Source organism: Nicotiana sylvestris, chromosome 10, assembly GCF_000393655.2.
Source record: "Nicotiana sylvestris chromosome 10, ASM39365v2, whole genome shotgun sequence".
NCBI classification, from domain to species: Eukaryota; Viridiplantae; Streptophyta; class Magnoliopsida; order Solanales; family Solanaceae; genus Nicotiana; species Nicotiana sylvestris.
In genome coordinates this window covers 27,488,439-27,499,161 of record NC_091066.1, presented here as the reverse complement: position 1 = coordinate 27,499,161, position 10,723 = coordinate 27,488,439, and the positions used below count along the sequence as shown (strand labels likewise).

The 10,723-nt window shown below is 33.6% G+C and overlaps 1 protein-coding gene across 1 annotated transcript; it reads left to right on the top strand.

The window, feature by feature from the left end:
• Positions 1-3,955: 3,955 nt before the first annotated feature.
• LOC104223663 (probable sulfate transporter 3.4) lies at positions 3,956-9,176 on the top strand. Its single transcript, XM_009775133.2, has 12 exons — positions 3,956-4,507; positions 5,172-5,379; positions 6,403-6,574; positions 6,812-6,877; positions 6,977-7,090; positions 7,298-7,414; positions 7,499-7,625; positions 7,703-7,989; positions 8,087-8,277; positions 8,401-8,486; positions 8,572-8,648; positions 8,776-9,176. Exons 1-12 carry the CDS (start codon positions 4,093-4,095, stop codon positions 8,929-8,931), a joined length of 2,016 nt encoding a protein of 671 aa, XP_009773435.1. The 5' UTR covers positions 3,956-4,092; the 3' UTR covers positions 8,932-9,176.
• Positions 9,177-10,723: the final 1,547 nt, after the last annotated feature.

Below are 10,723 nucleotides of genomic sequence, written 5' to 3'. Positions count from 1 at the left end.
AACCAGCTTTTGGAACGTGAAATTTTTTCACAAGTTAATCAAATTTCATGAACAAACAATGTTTTTAAATTTTTCTTTTTTTGGGGAAAAAGGTAAAAAAAATTCTATATCCAAACGGGAGTGTTTTCATTGAGAGTTAAGATTTCCAAATTTGAATAGCTGATAAGTGGCTAAGGGGACATTGCTTAATGCTAAGAGCAGTCTATAATTGAGCTTATTTTGGCAAGCTACCAAAGATTGATTGGTGTATGTATTATTCGAATAAAACACAAAGAGTTTTCCAGGAGAAGCAAGAAAAACCCAACTACTTAATTGTTTTGGAGAATGTCTTTTGCATTTGCGGTTTGATTTCGATACATATTCAAGGGTTCATAGATAGTACGGACACTTACTTTTACATGACACTAGCCAAAATTATATAATTAAAAAGGAAGCAATCAAATTGTAAAAAAGGAGTTTCACTGAATTGATAGTTGCATAGAATCTATTTTACTGGCCAAGATTAGCATCATTTGGACCGTTGCATTTGGCCAAGAGTCGGCTATCCATTCTTTATTCAAGGTGAAAAAGAAGTCCATTTTCTCTCTCAGAAATTCCGAATTATTTTTATAATAAGTGACAATTCTCATTTTTCATTAACGCGATTTCCTGAGATTCCTCACAATGAATGTGGTGTTCTATTTCAACATTTCTCTTTTTGAAGGGAAATTAAGCACGACAAATCTATAAAGCATCTATTTTAAGCATGTAAATAATAGCATGTGTTATCTTGTGAATTAGACTCGAGAGAAAAAAAAGATATGAAGATTACAACTACAATGCCAATTCAATAATCTAAATAATAAATTCTTCTTTATATACCGTATATTGAGTACATGTTTGATAAAAGAACTTTACAAGTGACATTATTATTATTATTATTATTATTATTATTATTATTATTATATAGTTTTTGTTGAAGACATAATTAAATAAATAAAAACTCTTTTTAATAGCTTAAATTTGTAAGATTGATATGATCACACGTTTCAACAACTTTATATTTCAAGTGACATTATTTAGTAAAATCCAAGATTCCTCCCTTCTTCCCCTTGTTTTTTGGAGGCTGGTGCCACAGGGTTTTTTTTTGGACTCCAACTGACATAGAATTTGTTCGTGTTGTTGCTTTCGCACTAGTTACCGCCTTCTCCAACATTTTCGAAATTTCCCAGGGGCAGTAAAATAGTTAAAAGAAAGAGTTAACTATTCATATTATTCACTAAAAAATGGGTTAGATAATGAACTTTTTAAAAACGGGTCAAATATGGATAAGAACCATATTATCCATTTAGAAAATGGGTAACCAATGGATAACCAATGGGTCTAACTTTTACATTTCTAAAGCCTCAAATTGGGAGTTCCTCAAGTTAGGGAGACTAAGAATTCTCCCAAAAGTGATCATATGCAAGAAGTCGCGGATAATATGGGGTTAACCCGTCTTTTATCCTTATTAAATATGGGTCAAGACGGATAATTTATCTTTTTTTTGTTATTCATTTTCGACCCGAACCATATCCTACCCGACCCGTCTGTTTGTCACTCCTAAAATTACCTAATAGTACCACTTAGAACCCCAAAGCACTGAGTTTGAAGTGTTGTCTTCTCAATGTGTGAACAAAATTTCGAACATGTTTTAAATTTGACACATAAGTTTCAACATTACTGTTGACTACTACATACCCATCTAGGTAGATCTAACAAACGAATATATTCTGGTGCACACTTTATTAAATAAAAAATATAGTCACTCATATTTGCTCAACCAATATAACATATGAATTGTGAGGAAAAATATATCATTAACAAAGCGCGCAGCGCAAACACCACGCAAGATATAACTATTTGTTTTTTTTTTTCCATTGCTTTATAAGTTCTCTTAGAGGAAACAATACGCATATTATTACTTCTGAGATGCAGAAAATGATCATACGGGCAAGAAAAGACGCCAAAACAGACTAAAATATTGGACCATTAGTCATACCCTAAACACCAAATACCCACAAAGTAAGCCGTTTGGTTGAGAGACAAGTTATGCAAGAATGCATAATACAGAAATTGCAATATGACGATTAATAATAATATAGGTATTGTAATGTAAAAATTATGCATGAATTAAAATATGCATTGTTTATTTCTATTTTATTTTTAAAAATTTATCTAATACATGAAGCTTATTTTGGTCTTTTCTATTTGTTTTAATACATGTATTACTAAGTATGTGTTCTTATTCTATCTTCTATCCCTCATTATAAATTAATACATAAATTTCTGCATCGTTTAAGCATGTATTATTTTGCGGCAATAAAAATAACAGCAAAACAATGTATTATAAAACTGAATCTTATGCCAGTATCAAATATCAAAAAGATAAAATACTGCATTGTTAAAGTTCAGTTTTATGCAAGTATATTATAATACCTTCTACATGCAACCAAATGAGCCTATAGTTCCATCTCAATATTAATACTAATTCCAATATCGGTCCCTTTATCTCTTATTATTATATTTAAGTTACATTCACAGATAGTGTAGACTATTTATACACTACCACTGTAGTGTAACCTATTATAGCAAGTATCTTATCAATTTCTTCGTATTACTGACCTGATTCATATATAAACATTTTTTAGGGGAAAAGACCAAATTTACTCCTCTATTTTCGAATATCGTCTATATCTAATTTCCGTTATACTATTTGGTCAAATTTATCCCTATCGTTATACTATCTGGCTAAATTTATCCCTACCATCAATAAACTTTTAAAAATTACCCCTTAATCCCTCAAGTGACCGAATCACCCAAATCATTTTAATTAAGTCACTTATTCTTCTTCTTGATTCACTATTTTCGAATAATGGGCATTTGCTTGCTTTCTTAATTGGAAAAAATAAATAAGAGAAGCGATTAGTAAATAAAATATAGTAAATTGAAGAATCTAAATTAGGTAATTTGTCTAAATTCCAAAAATATTTACAACACCCCAATTATAATGAATTCGTTGCACCAAAGGTATGGAGACTTTGCAAGTTAGTGATTCAACTTTGTTTTAATCAAATGCCTATGCATTGTGCACTCTAAAGTTAGTCGATCGAACTCTATATTAATCAAACAATAACAAAATATATTCGAATATACATGTACATATATGATAATCAGTTGCATACAATACACAATAAATAGACTCACTAAATTCTACTGTATGTATATGGTTGAAAAATAAATAAAATTTTAAACCAATTTCAAACCCACTATCACAAGAAGAGAAGTGGGTGCAATGGTAATTAAAATTATCTATGAATAATTTGTATAGTCTAGTACCTTTAGCATTCACATCAATAGCAATTTCTGAAAATAGTGGAGGAAGAAGAACAATAAGTGATTTAAATTAAAGGAAACTGAGAGATTTTGGATTACCTAACAGATCAAAGGGTAACTTTTAAAAGTTTGCTGATATAAGGGTAAATTTGATTAGATAATATAACGGTAGAGATAAATTTGACCGAATAGTATAACAGAGGTTAAATGTTGATAATATCCGAAAGTAGATGGCTATATTTCGCACTTTTCCCTATTTTTTGTGTGTTATCAATAAGTAAAACTTATACTATATTTTTTCTTATATAAGAAAACAAAGTAAACTTATTTTTTTTCCTTATATTAGCAAATAAAATTATATTTGTGTGACCTACAAGTCACAGGCTCGAGTCGTGGAAGCATGCATCAGTGCATTCTTCGCCCGAATGCCCTTCTTTATATATTAGAAAACAAAGTTTAAAAAATCTTGGCCTTCCAATGTTGTCACAGCACCACCTCTGTTATTTTTCTATTTCCTTTTTCCTTTTTTGGGTTTTTCTGGGGGATGGTGATAGTTAAAGTTGTCCTATAAAAGGATGGGTAGTGTCTGTGCATTTAACAACAAACAACTGCCCCTACCTCTTAACTCAACTCCTCTTTCTCTCAACTCTTCTTCCTCTTCCAAATTCTTGAAACAACCACAATTTCCACCGCTTCTAACTCAGTATATTTTTGTTATAAACTGTGTTTTTGTAGAATATGGGATTAAGTTCAAACAGAGTAGAAGATTTATCAGGCCATGCATGCAATGAAACAATTGTCACAATCTCTACTACTACTACTACTACAGAATTACAAATATCAAGTAATCCACCATTTGAAGTACACAGAGTTTGCTTACCACCACACAAAACCACCCTTCAAAAACTTAGGCAAAGGTTGTTGGAAGTATTTTTCCCAGATGATCCACTGCACAAATTCAAGAACCAAACATGGTTAATGAAGTTGGTTTTGGGTCTTCAGTTTTTCTTCCCTGTTTTTGAGTGGGGTCCTCAGTATAATCTTAAACTACTAAGGGCTGATATAATTTCTGGGCTCACAATTGCTAGCCTTGCTATCCCACAAGGAATTAGCTATGCAAAACTTGCTAATTTGCCACCTATTGTTGGCTTATGTAAGTAAATAACCACACTTGTCATTTTCTTCTTTAAAATCTAATTTGCTTTTGATCCCTTAATTTTAGAATATGAATTTGATTTTTAAGTGATAGAATTGTTCGTTTTTATCATTTACTAACAATTTTTTGTCAGTTGTATTGGAATGAAATGGGGCAGAATAGAGCTGAATTGATGTAAAATACATATAGCCAACTCCAACTCGTTTGGGGTTGAAGCATAATTATTGAATAAGGTTTTTTCCATAGTTAAAACCAGTTGTTAATTAATCAATATTTGATAATTAATTTTAATTCTTAAGTTTAAAAATCGGTTAAGATTATGAAAATTTATCTGGGGTCTACTGGTCTATTCATTGAAGGCAGAGGTGCATGCAAGATTATAAGATCAGTGGATATGAATATTGTTGTCTTTTGTGAATTGCGACATGCAGTTTCAGACTTCCTATAAATACATAATTTCTAGAAATTTCCGCATATATATGTAATTTGAGTAAAAAATGATGCACCCGCTGTTTGTAAAGTATACAGTCTATGTTGAAGAGTAAATGTGTGCTTAATCGAATACGGTACTTTACTTATTTTGTAAATAAAAATCACACTATATTCAATATAGTTATTTACTAATCTAAGAGTGGAAATATTAATGGATATGATGATGCAGATTCAAGCTTTGTGCCACCATTGATCTATTCAGTTTTGGGGAGTTCGAAACACTTAGCAGTTGGTCCGGTCTCGATAGCTTCACTTGTTATGGGCACAATGCTGAGTGAAGCAGTTTCTTACACTGAAGAGCCTGTTCTTTACCTTCAGTTGGCTTTTACAGCTACCCTTTTTGCCGGACTGTTTCAGGCTTCACTAGGGTTTTTCAGGTATTAATTCTCTTGAAGCAAGAAACACTTACACAATTAGGTCACTTAAAAGGTAGTTAATATACTGCCATTAACTCTGGATAACCTGGAATAAATTATAAGTAACCTTCTATGAAATGTTAAATTACATTGACCCTGTCAGTTGATATAACTTAAGTCCATATGTTAGTCGTTCTCATCCACTTGAAAATTGGTGCAAAAGTTGTTAAGTCGACTTTCTAATGGACTCGTTATTATTTATTCAACTAAAAAGAGAGGAATAATTTATAATTCTAGCATAACATTCCCCATTCCACCATCAAAGTTACCGTTAATTAAGTAATGGACTACAGTAGCTAAGTGGAAACAAACTTTTGGAAAGATATCCCAAAAGAATCATTTAGAAACATTGGGCACTTCCACTAAAAACAGCAAGAAAACAGAGAAGAAACATGGAAAGGGACAGAGGATTTTTACGCGCCATATAAAACTGGACTCTAGATTTTTATGCACAATATGAAACTAACAAATATAGCTGGTGAAAAAGAAAAAGATTTCAAGGTTGACATAATGACTTTTGTTACTCTTATTTTGTTTGATCACTCCCAAAGCTTTCGACTTTACAATTCTAATGTTTATGTAATAACTTGACCAAGAGTATGCATCTCTGTCTTTAGCCATATAACCACAGTGTTAAACTTTTAAAGATGTCACATGACCCATAAGTCAAGAGAGAATTTGAATTTTGCATAGCATTCAAATGCTTACATTTCCGGACTATCCTTCTTGGCCACACTTGATCGCTATTATTGACTTTTATGTATCAATATTGCGTTACTTCTAAATTAGTTGGGTCGGCTATATTAATCTTGTATACCCACTCCATTTTATGCGAGTCCATTTCATTCTATCTTTATGTTTTTAAGTAATCTAAGGTCCTCAAAGATTTACTTTCAAGAATTAAAACTTTTTGCCATGTGTTTATATTTATTTTAGAGCTCGGTTAGTTCAAATGTCAAGCGACTTAAAGTTTATGGTTTGCAGGTTAGGATTTATCATTGATTTTCTGTCGAAGGCGACTTTGGTTGGCTTCATGGCTGGTGCAGCAGTCATTGTTTCATTGCAACAACTGAAAGGGTTGTTAGGGATAGTCCACTTCACAAGCCAGATGCAAATAATTCCTGTTTTGTCTTCTGTTTTCCAGCACAAAGATGAAGTAAGAAAAGCTTCTTTTTCAATATTGAACTCCTCTAAGATATAAGATTGTGGAAAAATTAACTATGTTTGTGCACTGATGCAAATCATTATTTAGTAATTTAACTCTTCTATATCTCTACCTTACCCGGTAGGGGTAAGGTCTTTATATGCACTACCCTCCCCAAACTCCACATGTGGGATTAGACTGGGTCTTTTGTTGTTGTTGTTGTTGTAACTCTTCTATATCTATTTGCAGTGGTCTTGGCAAACCATTGTTATGGGTGTCTGTTTTCTCGCCTTCCTACTGACCACTCGGCAAATTGTAAGTGTTTGGTTTATTTCAGAACATAATATTCTGACTAATATTCATCTCTGTGTTCATTTTCTAACTAAAGATTTGAATTTTCTGCTGTGATTACAGAGCACCAGGAACCCAAAACTTTTCTGGCTTTCAGCAGCATCTCCGTTGGCCTCGGTTATTCTCTCAACTCTGGTAGTCGCGCTCCTTAAGTCGAATGCTCATGGCATTCAAACTGTAAGTAAAATTCATCAGCTTTACCTCCATTCGTAGTTTTTAGCTATGTTGCTCGGACTCTCCGAAAATGTCGTCGGGTGTATGTTGGATCCTCCAAAATTAGTGTATTTTTAAAGGATCCAACACGGGTGTGGCAGTATTTTGGAGAGTCCGCCAACATAGGTTTTTTGACAGAATAAAACTGAAAATATCTTTGGTTTATTGCAGATTGGACACCTGCAAAAGGGTCTAAATCCACCCTCATTGAACATGTTATATCTAAGTGGTCCTTATCTGCCTCTTGCCATCAAAACTGGCATTGTTTCCGGAATCTTAGCGCTAACAGTAAGTCACTTGAGACTATTACAAGCAATTGGCCGTAGAAATATAAAGAAGCGCTTTGGGTTTGACATTTTCATTGACCTGCAGGAAGGGATTGCAGTAGGAAGAACATTTGCTGCTTTAAGGAATTACCAAATTGACGGCAACAAAGAAATGATGGCGATTGGACTTATGAACATGGCTGGCTCTTGTTCTTCGTGCTATGTTACAACAGGTACCCGCCTCATTGGCCTGTTTTTCCCGATAAGTAAGATTAACTCTTTTTTTAACCAGCTAATATTTGATTTACAGGGTCATTTTCTCGATCAGCAGTAAATTACAACGCTGGGGCACAAACAGTCTTTTCAAACATAATAATGGCAACAGCTGTGCTAATCACTTTGTTATTTCTAATGCCACTGTTCTATTACACCCCCATTGTCATCTTGGCTGCAATTATTATAACAGCAGTTATTGGCCTAATTGATTATCAAGCTGCTTTCCGGTTATGGAAAGTTGACAAGCTCGACTTCTTGGCTTGCTTGTGTTCATTTTTTGGTGTTCTTTTCATCTCAGTGCCTCTCGGCCTAGCCATAGCAGTAAGCATCTCCTCAAAAATCACATCTTATAGTACGACTTTCTTTGATGTCTCCTCCTTGTACCTAACATTTTCTACTTCTGCTTGTGAAACTTTAGGTTGGAGTTTCGGTTTTTAAGATCCTCTTGCATGTAACAAGGCCAAATACTAGTGTCCTGGGCAATATTCCTGGAACTCAAGTATATCAAAACTTAAGCAGATATAGAACAGCTGTTAGAATTCCTTCTTTCCTTATCCTCGCTGTTGAGGCTCCTATCTACTTTGCAAATTCTACCTACCTAAAAGAGAGGTTAGTTCAAACTTCAAACACAGAGTGCAGATTCAGTATTTTGCTTTTCGCCAACTTCAATTAATTTGTTTAGAATATTACACGCAGTTTTATTCACTCAAAATTCACATTTTGTAACTGTAGGATATTGAGATGGATTCGCGAAGAGGAAGAGTGGATAGTATCCAACAAAGAAACTGCAATCAAATGTGTAATTATCGACATGACAGGTCAGTCCAATAAGAAGAGTCGGAGAGAACATTTGCTTATCTTCTGTATTATTGGCAGTAACGAATTTTTGTCATCCTTCACCAGCTGTGTCGTCCATAGACTCAAGTGGTATCGACACAATATGTGAACTAAGAAAGACACTGAATAAACGATCTCTTAAGGTAAATCCGTCAACCACATAAAAGATGTTTCTTTGTTTTCCTTCACTAGTCAAAATATTTGTTCCAAAATTTGTTCTCCTTTTATCTTTTCCTTTCACGTGAAATCTTCGATTTTTTGTTGTTGTAGCTTGTGCTGGCAAATCCAGTTGGGAATGTTATGGAAAAGCTGCATCAATCTAGCACTCTTGAGGCCTTTGGATTAAATGGAATATATCTAACAGTTTCTGAAGCTGTGGCTGATATCTCATCTTTGTGGAAGTCTGAACCTGAATCAAATATATAAGGTTTTGATTGCTTTCAAATCTCAAAGTCAATAAATGAAGAGGAAGTATTCGCGCTTCGAAAATTGGACGATATGTAGCAAGTCATGATAGTTCCACAGCTCAAAGTGTTGGAACTGTTTACAATATCAAATCCTTAGTTGAAGTTTTGTATATTAGATTAGCTGAAATTTGCAACAAAGTGTATGAATTTCAATTCACTGTAAGCCTATTTTCCCACTTAACTATGTAGCCAGTCTTTTCTTAACTCGGTCCAAGCAATGCCTAAAGGTCCAATGTCTTTCTTGGTGGAACAGCGATTTCAAACTAGTTTTTCTGAATTTCCAGAAAAAATGTGACCTTGGCGATTAGTTGGTTGATTCTTCTGTGTTTCCTCATCATGGTCAAGATTGAAGAAAATCATAGTATCATAGGTTTCCCCTTTTTCTTTTCATGATGATTGCAAACTCAGAATTCAAGAAAAAGGGGAAAAAATATTACATGTACAATAGTAGTAAAGTGAAGGGTGGAAAGTGAAAAACTTAATACTACTTAAACTTTTGTGAAGATTAGTGTAATGGCTATTATAATTTTCAATCTGTATTTGAAGCATATTAAAATTAAATTTACAAGTGAGCAAAACCTATTCCCCATCCTGCTGTGCACATTTATATATAACGTTAAGCGTCTTCAAGTCATTGTCATAAAACAGCAGAAAATAGTTGGCGCCATTACTATCATATATCAATAAAGAAGATAATAATCTGCATATATACAGATAACAATCTAAAGGTCCTAGCACAATCTGAACTTGATTTGAACAAGTACCTCAAACTTTTTCTCTAAATTTTTTGTTTGTTACACCAGGAGAGGAGGAAAAGAGAAGGAAATGCTACGCTACTAATGAGGTTTTAATCCTCCACCTCAACTGTGGAAGACAGGGAGCTCACAAGTGAGCCTCAACCCTTTTCTCTAAATTCATTAGCAAGGAAATGAAGATCTTACCATGTACAATTATTGTGTGCATCTAGTTTTCTGTTTTTGTTGTACCATCTCTTTTTGCACTTTAAGGGCTCGTTTGGCCATAAAAAAAGATTCTGTTATGAAATAAAAGCAATTTAGTAAAACATGAACAAGAAATAAAAGCAATTTAGTAAAACATGAACAAGAAATAGAGATAGAGAGAAGGAAGAGATTTTCTTCTTCAGTTGTGTGTATTTTCCTATCTATTACAAGGCCTTTATATAAGCATGAAAATTGAAGAAAATATGTCATTGAATATCTCATTAACCATTTGAGAGAAAGATCATGGAGGAAGAGTAGACATCCACCATATTTTGATTTTTATCATAACACTCCCACTTGGATGTCCATAAATAATGTGCCTCGTTAAAACCTTATTAGAAGAAAAAAAACCCTATGGGAAAAAAAATCCTAATGAAGGAAAAAGAGTACACATATTTAGAAATACGCCTTTTGGTTGCCTCGTTAAAAACCTTGCAAGGAAAACCCAATGGGACAAAACCTTGTAAGGGAAAAAGAGTACAACGCGTATTAACTCCCCCTGATGAGATCATCAGTTCACATCGTTGAGCCTTCGTATCCTAATCTTGTACACTAGTTTCTTGAAGGTTGACGCCGGTAGATATTTGGTGAACAAATCAGCCATATTATCACTTGAACGGATCCGTTGCACATTAATATCATCATTCTTTTGAAGATCATGTGTGAACAATAATTTAGGTGAAATGTGCTTTGTCCTAACTCCTTTATGAATCCTCCCTTTAATTGGGCTATGCATGTTGTATTTTCTTC

What these genes read in the sequence shown, in the direction of transcription:
- LOC104223663 (XM_009775133.2), top strand. Translation starts at nt 4,093, where the DNA reads ATGGGATTAAGTTCAAACAGAGTAGAAGATTTATCAGGCCATGCATGC. An exon ending in TTTTCCAGCACAAAGATGAA is followed by an intron (nt 6,575 to 6,811) that starts GTAAGAAAAGCT and finishes ATCTATTTGCAG; the next exon opens with TGGTCTTGGCAAACCATTGT. An exon ending in TTCGTGCTATGTTACAACAG is followed by an intron (nt 7,626 to 7,702) that starts GTACCCGCCTCA and finishes TTTGATTTACAG; the next exon opens with GGTCATTTTCTCGATCAGCA.